This window comes from Pongo abelii, chromosome 17, assembly GCF_028885655.2.
Source record: "Pongo abelii isolate AG06213 chromosome 17, NHGRI_mPonAbe1-v2.0_pri, whole genome shotgun sequence".
NCBI lineage: Eukaryota > Metazoa > Chordata > Mammalia > Primates > Hominidae > Pongo > Pongo abelii.
Window position 1 is genome coordinate 35,765,513 of NC_072002.2, and position 14,526 is coordinate 35,780,038.

Below are 14,526 nucleotides of genomic sequence, written 5' to 3' on the forward strand. Positions count from 1 at the left end.
TGGTTTCTCTCTTTTGCTTCCTCCCTTACCACATAGTCTCTCTGCACATGAGCTCACTCCCTTTCTGCTTTCATCCGTAAGTTGAAGCAATCTGCGACCCTCACCAGATGCAGATGTCAGGCCATAGAAGCATAAGCCAAATAAACCTCTTTTCTATAAAAATTACCAACCTCAGATATCGTATTACAGCAACACGAAATATACTAAGATGGTTCTAACAACAATTCACCAAAATGGTCAAGTTGTATACTTACTATAATCAACTGTTTTTCATCAGTTTTCTCTGCTTCTTTTAGTTTCAAGTCCTTTGGAATTGTTATCTCCAAATGGGAATTACACTTAGGCAAAGAATGATTTCGTGGTGTCTCCCTTAAAAAAATAAAATAACTAAATGTTACAGATGCAAGTCATTTCAAATCATTGGAGGGGAAAAAATAACTTATTTTCTTTTTTTTTTTTTTGAGACGAAGTCTCACTCTGTCACCCAGGCTGGAGTGCAGTGGCGCGATCTCGGCTCACTGCAAACTCTGCCTCTTGGGTTCATGCCATTCTCCTGCCTCAGCCTCCAGAGTAGCTGGGACTACAGGTGCCCGCCACCACGCCCGGCTAATTTTTTGTGTGTATTTTCAGTAGAGACAGGGTTTCACCGTGTTAGCCAGGATGGTCTTGATCTCTTGACCTCGTGATCTGCCCACCTCGGCCTCCCAAAGTGCTGGGATTACAGGCGTGAGCCACCGCGCCCGGCAAAAGTAACTTATTTTCTACACAACGCTGATAAATTTCAGCTTCAAGAGAGGGAGAAAAACCTTTTAAAATTCAAGGGGCAGGCCTGGTGTGACGGCTCATGCCTATAATCCCAACACTTTGAGAGGCCAAGGCAGGCAGATTGCCTGAGCTCAGGAGTTTGCGACCAGCCTGGGCAACACGGTGAAACCCTGTCTCTACTAAAATAAAGATAAATAAATAAAATAAAAACTAGCCGGGCATGGCACCGTGCGCCTGTAGTCCTAGCTACTCAGGAGGCTGAGGCAGGAGAATTGCTTGAACCTGGGAGGTGGAGGTTGCAGTGAGCCGAGATCACGCCACTGCACTCCAGCCTGGTGACAGAGCGAGATTCCATCTCAAAAAAAAAAAATAATAATAATAATAAAAATAAAGGGGGAAAGAAAATTACTAATTTTCAGTAAAAAAACAGAAACTAATTTTCAGTAAAAAAACAAAAACTAACTTTCAGTAAAAAAAAAGGCAACACTTACCACAGTTTGAATATGCTTTTAAGTTTTATAGTTTTAGCTATCTAAGTCATTCCAATTTGTACTAAATACTGTTTGTTGTTAATCCAAAAGGCAAAATAAGTCAGATCTATTTAATTCTGACATTAAAAAGAAAACAAAAAGCTTTTAATCTTACTTAAAACACTCTTACATGTTGCTAATACCCAGTATTTCTAGAAGTCTAGGGAAAAGGGCATTCTCGAACACTATTGAGACAGGCCCAACCACTTTGGAGGAAAGTCTGGCAATGCGGGATAAGTTCTATAGCTATGAGATACAGACACACAAGTAAGCAAAGATATATGTGTTTAACATAGGATTTGTCTTTTCTGGATAGATATGAACCAGAAATATCCAAAATGTTCATAAAGTATAGAACTGTTAAACCACGGTAAAGTCACACAATGAAATTTAATGCAGAATTTAGAAGAATAAGGTAGCTGCCAGATACTGTGGCTCACACCTATAATCTCAGAGACTTGAGAGGCCAAGGTGGGAGAATCACTTGAGGCCAGGAGTTCGAGACCAGCCTGAGCAGCATAGCAAGACCTTGTCTCTAAAAAAAGAATTTTTGTAAATTATCCAGGTATGGCGCCACACTATAGTCCTAGCTACATGGGAGGCTGAGGCAGAAGGATCACTTGAGCCCAAGAGTTCAAGGCTGCAGTGATTGTGCCACTGCACTCCAGTCTGGGTAACTGAGCAAGACCTCAACTCTAAAATAAATAAATAAATAAATAAATAAATAAATAAAAAGAATGAGGTAGTAGGGTAGAAAAAATGTCCATAGTAAACAGTATTTATAGGCATAGAAAAAGCTGTAATGAAAACAGAATCTGTAGGTAAACTGAGGGTTACTAGCATAACTTTTTAGAGAAGAATCCCCTAAACTCAAAACTTGTAAGTTAAAACCCTTAAGCTCTAAAATTTAATTAATAGCTTACCTGTTATCACTGCTTTTAGATGTCTGGTTATTGAGAATACTGTGCTGTTGGGGAGCTGAACCTGTAACTTAATCAAGAAGGTGGGTTATATATTGAGTTTTATACTAGTTTTCCATCTAATGGATAAAATCACTATACATAAAGAAAAAAAAACCTTCAATGCATTAAATGACTTATTTTTAATAAAGACCATCTGATAAAATTAGAACCTTCTTCCTAGATACCATTCTTCAGACAAAAGGCAGAAAGGCTGTCTCATACTCAGACTACAAAGCTGCAAAGAGATGTAATGGTAGATTAGCTTGCCTCTAATTTAACCAACAATTATTAGGACTGAATAATAAGGAAATTGTTTCGATGCCTGCATAATTATACAATCTCTAAGTAGAAATAAATGAAAACATTTTCTTGTTTAAAAAAATAAAAATAAAAAAGACGCTGGGCACGGTGGCCTCACATCTGTAATCCCAGCACTTTGGGAGGGCAAGGCAGGCGGATCACCTGAGGTCAGGAGTTCAAGACCAGCCTGGCCAACATAGGGAAACCCTGTCTCTACTAAAAATACAAAATAAGCCGGGTGTGGTGATGTGTGCCTGTAATCCCAGCTGCCCAGGAGGCTGAGGCAGGAGAACTGCTCGAACCTGGGAGGCAGAGGTGGCAGTGAGCCGAGATCGCGCCACTGCACCCCAGCCTGGGGGATAGAGCGAGGCTCCGCCTCAAAAAAAAAAAAAAAAAAAAAAAAAGACGGTCTCTGGAATTTTAGTCAGAATAATAAATAAAGGCAATAAGCAATCCATTTTTATTTTCTAATGAATAAATGCATTTCTCATATTTATATTACATTCTCTCTTCCCCAACTCAGAGAAAAAGTTAAATCATGTCAATGATTATCCGAACATTTTGCTCCATGTATACCTTTCCTTTAGCAGAGAAACAACAGGAATTAAGAGATTTCTTTTCTATACCCTCTGCTGTCTCACCCAATATAAGTGAGCAAATCCTCATCCAACAGTTCAAATAATTTTTTTTCTTTTGGTTTTTTGGTTTTTGAGACAGATTCTCACTCTGTCACCCAGGGTGGAATGCAGTGGTGCAATCTTGGCTCACCTCTACCTCCCAGGGTCAAGCAATTCTCCTGACTCTGCCTCTCAAGTAGCTGAGATTACAGGCGTGCACCACCACGCCTGGCTAATTTTTTTCTTGTATTTTTAGTAAACAGAAACGGAGGTCTCACCACATTGGCCAGGCTGGTCTCGAACTCCAGGCCTTAAGTGATCTGCTGCGATTACAGACGTGAGCCACCACGCCCGGCCCAAATAATGTGTTATAAAAAAAAAAGTTCACAAGGTTCCAAAACTAAAGCTTTTGGACAATTTGCAAAGTGGACAATTTGCAGCACTTATTAAATCCTTAATTTAGAGATAGGATCATTCAGATGGAAAACTGAGTAAATAAGGGTTAAAGATAAGAACCTGAAATGGTAAAGCACAAATAATAAAGTACTTAAGAAATAAGCTGCTACCACTATTTTATGCAATTCATTAAGAACACTTCTCAAGAAAGTAAGTCACAAATAAAGTTGTTTAAAAAACAAAAGAACTTTTGGTAGGGAGTCAAAGGGTAGTACTTAGGTACTTTAAACCAGTCAACAGAAGTAATTCTGAAAGAATAGGTGATAGTCATGATAATCACGTATTTGAAAAATACAGCAATGGTTAAAAAGAATTTAACAACCCTATTTGGTACATAACATTTTCTGTAATACTGACAAAAACGTCACTGAAGACTATGAAATCCAAATAATATTTCCAAAGTATTACCTGGAAATTTATTCTCTCCTGTATCAATTTTTGCTTGACTGAGCAGAGTCGAAACAGCAGTAACATTTTCCACTGGACTGTTTTCTAGCTTGGATTCCAAACATTGGCTGAAATTCTGAACACATATAATTCAAAATTTTTATATCAACTTTGGGTTTTATCTAAATACACTTTCGGTAAATTTTAGCATACTAAAAAAATTTAAGATACTTTTTATTTGGAGTAATTAATACAGACATGAAGTCTCCCCATGATCTTGCTACAAGCTACCCTCTCAGCATCAGGGCCCATTATTACCCTTCGTGCTAAATTTAAAAACAAGCAGGGTACAGCAGTGCATGCCTGTTGTCCCAGCTACTCAGAAGGCTCACTAAAAGGGGAGGATCACTTAAGCCCAGGAGTTTGAAGCCAGCCTGGACAACATAGTGAGACCCTATCTCAAAAAAAGGAAATATCTCTCCCACAGATATATTCAATAGTTTCCCGGCTCTATACCTTTTTTCCAAGTTTCGTCCGCCTAGACTATAATGTCCAATATGGTCATCACTCCCACATCTAACTAGTGAGCGCACTTAAAATGTGGCATCACTTGAAATGTGTTGAAAGCATAACCAGATTTTGAAAACTTAAGCACCCATTAGCCAGGCACAGTGGCTAATGCCTGTAATCCCAGCACTTTGGGAGGCCGAGATGGGCGGATCACTTGAGGTAAGGAGTTCAAGACCAGCCTGACCAACACAGTGAAACCTCATCTCTACTAAAAATGCAAAAATTAGCTGGGCGTGATGGCAGGCACCTGTAATCCCAGCTACTCGGGAGGCTGAGACAGGAGAATCACTTGAACCTGGGAGGCGGAGGTTGCAGTGAGCCAGGATAGTGCCACTGCACTCCAGCCTGGGTGACAAAGTTAGACTCATCTCAAAAAAAAAAAAAAAAAAAAGACAGATTAAATAAAAGATATTAAAATTAATTTTATCTATTTCTCTTTACTCCATTAATGTGGCTACCAGATAATTTTAAATCATGTATGTGGCTCATTTATATTCCTACTGGATAGTGCTGATCCAGAATATCTTTCCCCCTATACAAATTCAACTCATTCCTCCTCTTCCATAAAGCCTTTCCCAATCTTCTCTAGCTGTTCTTCATCTACTTTGTCTAAATCTCTTTCATGTGCTTATCACTTTTTATTTTCAATCAGTTATTTGTGTCTGACTTACCTATAAAGCCTAAAAGCAACAACCATATTATATTTACCTTTTTATTCCCAATAGCCTCTAATTCAGAACCTTGCCAAAGCAAATACTCAATTAGTAAATAACAAAAGAAAATACTTCAGGCCGGGCGTGGTGGCTCACGCCTGTAATCCCAGCACTTTTGGGAGGCTGAGGTGGGTGGATCATGAGGTCAAGGGATCGAGACCATCCTGGCCAACATGGTGAAACCCTGTCTCTACCAAAAATACAAAAAAATTAGCTGGGCGTGGGGCCGGGCATGGTGACTCACACCTGTAATCCCAGCACTTTGGGAGGCTCAGGTAGGTGGATCACCTGAGGTCAGGAGTTCGAGGCCAGCCTGGCCAAGATGGTGAAACCCCATCTCTACTAAAATACAAAAATTAGCCAGGTGTGGTGGCAGGCACCTGTAATCCCAGCTACTCGGGAGGCTGAGGCAAGAGAATCACTTGAACCCAAGAGGCAGAGGTTGCAGTGAGCCGAGATCGAGATCGTGCCATTGCACTTAGCTGGGTATGGTGGCGGTCCCAGTTACTCAAGAGGCTAAGGCAGGAGAATCACTTGAACCCGGGAGGCAGAGGTTGCAGTGAGCCAAGATCACACCACTGCACTCCAGCCTGGCGACAGAGCAAGACTCCGTCTCAAAAAAGAAAAAAATACTCCAAACTCCATCAACAGTGGCTATCTCAGGGAAATGGAAATGGAAACTCCTTAAGGGCAGAAAACCCACCCACGTTCTATAGCCCTAGCACAGCACGGCACCTTGAACGTAGCAGGCACTGAAATGTCCTGAACCAATATGGTCACCACCACATTTCCTGATCACTCTGTGACAGTGGTCAAAATGTTGAGATTAGTGAAAAATGATTGGAAACAATCTGAAAGGTGAAAGTCTTCTTTTTCTTTTGAGACAGAGTCTCACTCTGTCACCCAGGCTGGAATGCAGTGAAATGATCACAGCTCACTGCAGCCTCAACCTCCTGGGCTCAAGAGGTCCTCCCGCCTCAGCCTCCCAAGTAGCTGGGACCACAGGCACACATTACCACTCCAAGGTAATTTTTAAATTATTTTGTAGAGAGAGAGTCTCACTATGTTGCTCAAACTTGTCTAAAACTCCTGGGCTCAAGAGATCCTCCCACCTCAACCTCACAAAATACTGGGATTACAGGCATGAGCCACTGTGCCTGGCCCAAGGTGAAAGTCTTTTCATAGAAGAAAAGATAAACTTGTGGTATATTCCTATAGTTTTAAAAATACCCAGGTATCAATAAGTATCACATATAATGTTGATTACACAAAGCCAAGTTACAAAAACATATGTGCTAGTATTTTTGTAAAACACTGAAACACAAACAAAGCTAAGTATTCTTTATGAATTTATATACACATAAAATCACAGAAATAAAAACTGAAAAGATCCACATCCACTTTAGGAGCACATTTAACTATGGGGAGACAGGTAAATTGAATAAAGAGTTGCAGTCTTCGGCCAGGCGTGGTGGCTCACACCTGTAATCCCAGCACTTTGGGAGGCCGAGTTGGGAGGATCAGGAGGTCAGGAGATCGAGACCATCCTGGCTAATGGGTGAAACCCCATCTCTACTAAAAATACAAAAAATTAGCCGGGCGTGGTGGCAGGCGCCTGTAGTCTCAGCTACTCGGGAGGCTGAGGCAGGAGAATGGCGTGAACCCAGGAGGCGGAGCTTGCAGTGAGCCGAGATGCACCACTGCACTCCAGCTTGGGCGACAGAGACTCCATCTCAAAAAAAAAAGAGTCGCGGTCTTTATCTACACCTGTAATGTACCTTTTGTAACTTTAAAGGATTTTCAGTAACTTTTTTTAAATGTTAACTTTTGTCAAATCTGGGTGGTAGACATATGAGAGTAATGTTAATCTCTGCTATATTCTAAATGTTTGCAATATTCCAGAATTTCAAACCATAAGATTTTTAACATAGCAACAAATTTCTTAGCATATTTTTTTTTGAAGACAGACTTTCACTCTGTCACCCAGGCTGGAGTACAGTGGCGTGATCTCGGCTCACTGCAGCCTCCACCTCCCAGGTTCAAATGATTCTTCCGCCTCAGCCTCCTGAGTAGCTGGGATTACAGGTGTGCACCACCACACCCAGCTAATTTTTTGTATTTTTAGAAGAGATGGGGTTTCGCCATGCTGTCCAAGCTGGTCTCGAACTCTTGACCTCAGGTGATCCAACTGCCTCAGCCTCCCAAAAGTGCTGGGATTAAAGGAATGAGCCACCATGCCCGGCAGGATGGTTTCTTATAATGTTCCTCCAAACAGAGGGGCTGCATAAATTCAAAGTATCTTTCAGTAAAAGCAATGTTATCAAAGGTCAAAATAATGTGGTCTACATAAACATCTTCACTCAAGTAGAGTTTAGTACAAAGGAATGAATTAGATTTCATATCTATCAATATACTCTCCATAAACTTTCTGCCTTCTGAGTTTTGACAGGCATTTATGCACCAAGCAGTTAAAAGACACACTCTCCAACTGTATCTGGAGACACAATCCTGAATAAAAAGCCACTACATCTCTGCAAGAGGCCACAACTTATTACTCATACTACAACTCACTACTTATTTCTAATTACTATCACGGACTGGTAAAATCTCTCTGAACAATCATCTTTTAATTGATGCTTGCATTCCTATCTATATAGAAAACAAAATCTGAGAGTACAATATGGTGTCTTCTCCCTTTAAGAAAAATAATAGACACTGATCTATTTTCATGGCTTCTGGAATAAAGCCCAGACTCCTAACTCACTCACATTTGCTCCTAGACAAAATGTCTCAAAAGAGAACTTTAAATCACTTGCAAAACTTTGAAATGATTTGACTTTTTCTCTATTCATGATGACTTTTTTTGCTCAAATGATTTCTAATGTTCAGAGTATGTTGTTTTAGAAAGAATGCTGGGCTAAGAATTAGAACACCTGGATTCTAATTCTATTTGTGCCACCAAACATGTTGCCTAAATCACATTCCACTCTCAAGTTTTCTTATTATAAAATTAAACAGTACAAATAAATGAGTTTGATCTATGTTAGAGTTCCAGGGTTCTATGCATATAAAATTTCTGCTTATTGGTTTTATATATTAGTAGTCTACATTTAATTTACTTTAGAAAGAAAAGGGCTCAGACGCTTTCATAAAGTTTAAAACTACTTTCTTAGATAATCAAAATTTATTCCAGATACAAGACTCTGGTTTTTAATTTACTTTTCCATTTCAGAGTCTTGGCCACTACAATTTTATTCTTAGGCTGAAAACTGAATTATTTATACCTCTCAGACATTCTACTTGCCAACTATTCAAAATGGCCACAAAGGTCATCTCCTTAAAGATGTTTAACTTTTAAATTATATCCAGTAGGAAAAAAGGCTGATTAGTCCTAGTTGAAATTACTTTTAATATTTAGGTCAAAAGTAGTCCCTAAAGGCCAGGTGCAGTGGCTCACGCCTGTAATCCCAGCACTTTGGGAGGCTGAGGCGGATGGATCACCTGAGGTCAGGAGTTCAAGACCAGCCTGATCAACATGGAGAAACCCCGTCTCTACTAAAAATACAAAATCAGCCAGGCATGGTGATGCATGCCTGTAATCCCAGCTACTCAGGAGGCTGAAGCTAGAGAATGGCTTGAACCCGGGCGGTGGAGGATGCAGTGAGCCGAGATTGTGCCATTGCACGCCAGCTTGGGGAACAAGGGCGAAACTCCATCTCAAAAAAAAAAAAAAGTAGTCCCTAAGAAACATACTTTCTATGGTTATAATTAATAGGAAAATCAGTGTGTTAAATTTAAAAGAAAAGCTGGAATTCAACTGGCTTATGCTTACATAAAATAAAAATGAAGAGTAAAAATGAGGAAACAATGAGAAGCACCCCAAGTAAATGTGAGACATCTAAAGTTCTATCACAACAAGACTGGGTGAATAAAACTCTCGCTAACAACTTAACAGGAGAACTTAAAACAACTCTTCAATCTTTTATGACTTGATTCTTATGCTAAAATGTTATAAAGACATTTCTTACAGAAAATATTTAGGCACCTCTATTGTGCATAATAAAAACAGATTACCTTATTTGATGCTGAATCAAAAGAATGTTTCATCTGATTATCCACTGGTGGGTCAGAAGGTTTTATCTCATTAGCCAAATGATAATTTTCAGGAGAGTTTTCTGTGGTTTTATTAATTTCTGCTGTAATATCATTAATTTTCACTTCTTCAGAATTAATTTCTTTCATTTCTTCCTGCTGGCAAGTTATATTTCTATCATGTGGCTTTGTCCCTAAAAATGTACTTTGAGTCACTGGATGATGCATTTCTAAAGCTGGTGGTGAAAAACTGGTTCGTAATAAGCCTAATTTAGGGGAAACTTGAGAGTCCAACTTATTGTGCTGCACAGAGTTAAATTTTGAGAGTTTAATTTTAGTCCAGTTGGAGTTCTTCTTGGCTGAGCTGTTTATTCCATTTAGTATACATTTCACAGGCTTTGTTTTTCTACTTGGGAAAAAACGATTACATTGCACATCCTGATTTGTTTCCTTCTGATGAAGTATTTGTCTTTCAACATTGGTCTCTTCCAATTTTATTTCCATGGGCTTTTCTTCCTTTACACTTTCCATTTGTGAAGATTCCTTTTTTACCTCAACATTATCTGACTCAATTTCACCAGCAATTTCTTCACAGAGCTGGAGAATACTACCTCGTTTGCTCTTTCCTGCTTGCTCCAGCTCATTATCACTTTGTTTAGGCACTGATGGCTGTGGACTTTTTGGGAGTGTTGTGTTAGTATTCACTTGTGTATGAACCGACTTCTTCATCTCATTCTTTTTCGAGACCACTGAAGTAGGCATTTTTGATCTTTTCACCTCAGAAGTTACAGGCACAGGTTTCGTTTCGTCTCTTCTAGTAGTCTTCTGAGGACACTTTTCAGATCCTTGTATGCATTGAGAACTCCAAGCACAAGCTGTCTGATGTTCTACCTTGCGTTTTTTCCCTTTGGGAGAATTTATTACTTCATTAATTACTAGATTTTCATCTTCTTTAGAGTCAGACTTTACTTCCAGTACTTTTCTCTTCACATGTTTTTGACGTGTTTTATTAGATTTACTCTGAGTACTGCTACACTGCTCTTTTTTAGTTGGTGGCAAACTCTGTTTAACTGCTTGAACTTGACCCTGAATTTCTCTACTGCGTAACGACCTTCTTGAAACCTCTGTTAATTGTTGTAGCCTTTGTGATCTCCGGTTAAGCTGTTCGTTTGCTTTAGGGTTTTCATGTACTAATTTTTTCTGAGATAATTTCTTTTTTGTAGATTCTTGTGAATGTCCCCTCACAGTCACCGTATTTTTATTAACGGATTTAGTAGCTTTATCATTAGATGCTGCCTTTGATGACCTTGTACTCATGCGTGTTTCCAATTCTGGCTGATTTATTTTACTTTCACTGGAAGATTTAGCCTGTGATTTTATAGTTTCCTTTGGACCTGATTTTTTTGCTAGATTCTTTTGAGAATCCTGAATTTCTGTTTCTGAATTCTTATCTTCACCTTTTTTAGTAACTTTGGAGGAATTCTCTTTTGATTTCTCCTGAATGGACATCATTCCTGAGTAATGACTTTCTTTTCTGAGTAGTTTTGAAGAGGATTTTTGTGTCCTGGTAGGCGTGAATGCTGATTAGCTAGTACTATTACTGAGGAGCAGGTCTGAAAAATCAACTTTAACTGATGCTGATATACATTTTCAACAAAAATACTAGTTTGCTTCAAGTAAGGTTTCTGTCATTCCTAGAACATGAGAAAAGCTGGCATGAATGCTAAAAGATACTTGCTTTACTTTGGACAAGGTAATAAAAATTTGAGGAAAATTTTGATTATTTTTAACAAGTTTTTTTATCAAAAGAAATTTAATTCAGGTTCAATCTGTTTTGTTAATTTTTTAATTAATTTTGGTTTCAGGCCTAGCCCTATTACTGGAGGAGTTATTTATCAGTGACCTGTTTTGATAAAATTTTTGAAAACTTTTTTCTTCTGAAGTCTACAGTTATTGGACTTCGATTCACTTGAAACATGTCTTATGGCTAACACGTTTCTTTCCTTGTTTGCTGAGTCTGTTGGTTTGCAGCTCTTATCTAACCTCCTTTGTTCAACAAAATATTCTATTAATATAGATTTCCTTTTGTGCTGCCATTTCTGAAAAATTAAAAAACAAAAATAAAGTTTTGTACAATCCATGAAATATGGCAATGCTAATACTACACAGAAATAACCTTGATTTAAGTAAAATCTAACTCCTCCTCTTGAAATATCTGGTCAGTACACTTAAGGCTAACAGAATGAAGTATCCCAAGTATATTCCTATGAATAATCAATAACTTGTCTTATATAAGAATAGAATAGTTGAAAATCAGTGTATTCCTTGAGGTTTACTTACAGTTTTTGCCCCAAAATATAGACTCGATGTCTCAGCCACCATAACTCATGAAAATTAGACAAAACCATTCCTTATAATATGCTCTTAACACATTATACAGCACCTGAAAGAAAAAGGGTTTTTTTTTAATGTTTAAAAGGACAAAGGAAAGATGTAATCATCCTTTCAGCTCTCATCAAACATAACGCTCCATAATTTCATCCTGTCCTACCATTAGTCATTATTTCCTCAAAGCTCATATTACACGTACAGTATTTAATTTTAGTATTTCTAATTTGCAGTCAACTATATGCAGCCAATGGACTAGTAGGCATTCATTCATGTTGTGAAAAAAAGTTTTAAAATACGAAAACAATTCATAATATAAGCATAAAATGGGTTAAACCAATAAAGTAAAATCCTATTTTGGGGAAAAAACAAAGCACATAGATAACTATATACATAGAAAAAGACTGAAATACAGTTAAAGAAGGAAGATTTAAGCAAACACATTTACCTCTATTCTGATTCAAACCCTACTGGAAAAAAAAGCAATAGAGGGACTAAAACAAAACAAGACCCAGTTGTGGTGGCTCACACCTGTAATCCTAGCCACTCCAGAGGCTGAGGCAGAAGGTTAAAGCCAAGAGTTTGTGACTAGCCTGGAGGACATAGCAAGATTCTGTCTCTACAAAAATTAAAAATTAGCCAGGCATTGTGGTATGCACCCATAGTCCAGGTTACTTGGGAGACTGAGACAGGAGGATTATTGAGCCTAGGAGTTGAAGGTTGCAGTAAGCTATAATCATGCCAGTGCATTCCAACCTGGACAAAAGAGTGAGACCCATATCTAAAAATAAGTAAGTAAATAAAAAACCAAGACAAAGCCATAAACCCAAAGGATAAAGAACAAGAGAGTAGATGATAAAAATGTAGAAGTACAGATGCTACAGAGAAGGACAAATAATTGACTTAGTAGGTTCAAGAAAATCTGAATCTTCAGGTAGAAATGTGGAAAACTGAGAAGATCTATTTATACCCAAGACTCAGGAATTGGCAGTATCGGACTCCATAGAAATGGGGATGAAAATACGACTCAAAAGGCCGGGTGGGGTGGCTCACACCTGTAATCCCAGCATTTTGGGAGGCCAAAGCAGGTGAATCACGAGGTCATGAGTTCAAGACCAGCCTGGCCAAGATGGTGAAACCCTGTCTCTACTAAAAATACAAAAATTAGCTGGGCATGGTGGCGGGCACCTGTAATCCCAGCTACTCGGGAGGCTGAAGCAGGAGAATTGCTTGAACTCAGGAGGCGGAGGTTGCAGTGAGCTGAGATTGTGCCACTGCACTCCAGCCTAGGCGACAGAGCGAGACTGTTGTCTCAAAAAAAAAAAAAAAAAAGAAAATGGGACTCAAAAAAGCAGACAGGGCCGGGCACAATGGCTCACGCCTGTAATCTCAACACTTTGGGAGGTCGAGGCAGGCGAATCACTTGCAGCCAAGAGCTCAAGACTAGCCTGGCCAACATGGTGAAACCCTATCTCTACTAAAAATACAAAAAAATTAGCTGGGCATGGTGGTGCATGCCTGTAATCCCAGTTGCTCAGGAGGCTGAGGCAGGAGAATCACTTGAACCTGGGAGGCGGAGGTTGCAGTGAACTGAGATCATGCCATTGCACTCCACCCTGGGCAACAAGAGTAAGACTCCATCTTTTTTTAAAAAAAAAAAAAAAAAAGGCTGGGCTCACACTTGTAATCCCAGCACTTTGGGAGGCCGAGGCGGGCGGATTCACTAGGTCAGGAGGTCGAGACCATCCTGGCTAACATGGTGAAACCCCGTCTCTACTAAAAATACAAAAAATTAGCTGGGTGTGGTGGCAGGTGCCTGTAGTACCAGCTACTGGGGAGGCTGAGGCAGGAGAATTGCTTGAATCCGGGAAGCGGAGCTTGCAGTGAGCCGAGATCTCACCACTGCACTCTAGCCTGGGCGACAGGACGAGACTCTGTCTCAAAAAAAAAAAGCAAACAGACTCCCAGATTGCCATTCCCATTACTAGCACTCAGAAGACTAGTGGTGTAAATCTCTAGAAGGAGTGAAACAGAAGGGCTACAGGCTTAACAGGCACAGTTGAGGATGGAAGTATCATACTGACAACAGAAGGAATAAATAGGAATATACACACTGATTGCTGAAACCCACTCTGTTCATTCAAAACCCTCTTTGCCTACTCAAAGGCTCCTAGAGGATAGCAACCAAGCCTGTACCTTCTACTAAGGAAGTGGAAAGATTGTGTTCTACTGATCGTTCTGAAGATGAGTACTACTGAATTTGGCAAGCCCTAGAGAAAATACCTAAAAATACTGATAAGGTCTACCTATAATCACTAAGACACACACACAAACACACACCCTATAATCAGGAGTCTACCAGCTACTCCACCATCCAAATACACACAATTTCCAATCACTTTTAACCATGAACAGTTAAACAAGAATCACCATAAATACAAGAAAAACCTTAATACGAAGAAAAAACAGGAAAAAATTAGCTTTGAAGACAAAATTAGAGACAAAAACTAAAAATAAGCTAATTTGTCATGAAACAGATATACAAGAACAGCATACAAAAAAGAACTCTTGAAAATTAAAAACACTATAGAAAAAAGTGAAAAAGTCAACAGATGCATCAGAAGGTAAAGACAAGGAGCTCTCCTATAAAGTAGATCAAAATGACTAAGATGGCACATGGGAGAAAAAAAAGAAAGAAAATTAGAGGACGAGCCATGAGGTCCAACCCGCCATTAACTGGACCTTT

The 14,526-nt window shown here is 39.2% G+C and overlaps 1 protein-coding gene across 10 annotated transcripts in view; it reads right to left on the reverse strand.

Moving 5' to 3' along the window:
* ESCO1 (establishment of sister chromatid cohesion N-acetyltransferase 1) overlaps positions 1–14,526 on the reverse strand; it is a 71,976-nt gene that overhangs the window by 36,401 nt on the left and 21,049 nt on the right. For 6 of the 10 annotated variants that reach the window (XR_008516085.2, XM_054538191.2, XM_063716855.1 and 3 more), the window contains exons 3-7: positions 11,733–11,835; positions 9,375–11,491; positions 4,039–4,153; positions 2,219–2,285; positions 255–369 (exon numbers count right to left, since the gene is read on the reverse strand). Coding sequence is in view for 8 of the 10 variants with exons in the window: in XM_054538191.2 (XP_054394166.1) it covers positions 255–369; positions 2,219–2,285; positions 4,039–4,153; positions 9,375–10,904 (1,827 nt within the window). In the remaining 2 variants the exon portion in view is untranslated. The remainder of the gene's footprint in view (positions 1–254; positions 370–2,218; positions 2,286–4,038; positions 4,154–9,374; positions 11,492–11,732; positions 11,836–14,526) is intronic. The other 4 variants (XR_008516086.2, XM_002828100.6, XM_063716856.1 and 1 more) reach the window with 2 other exon arrangements.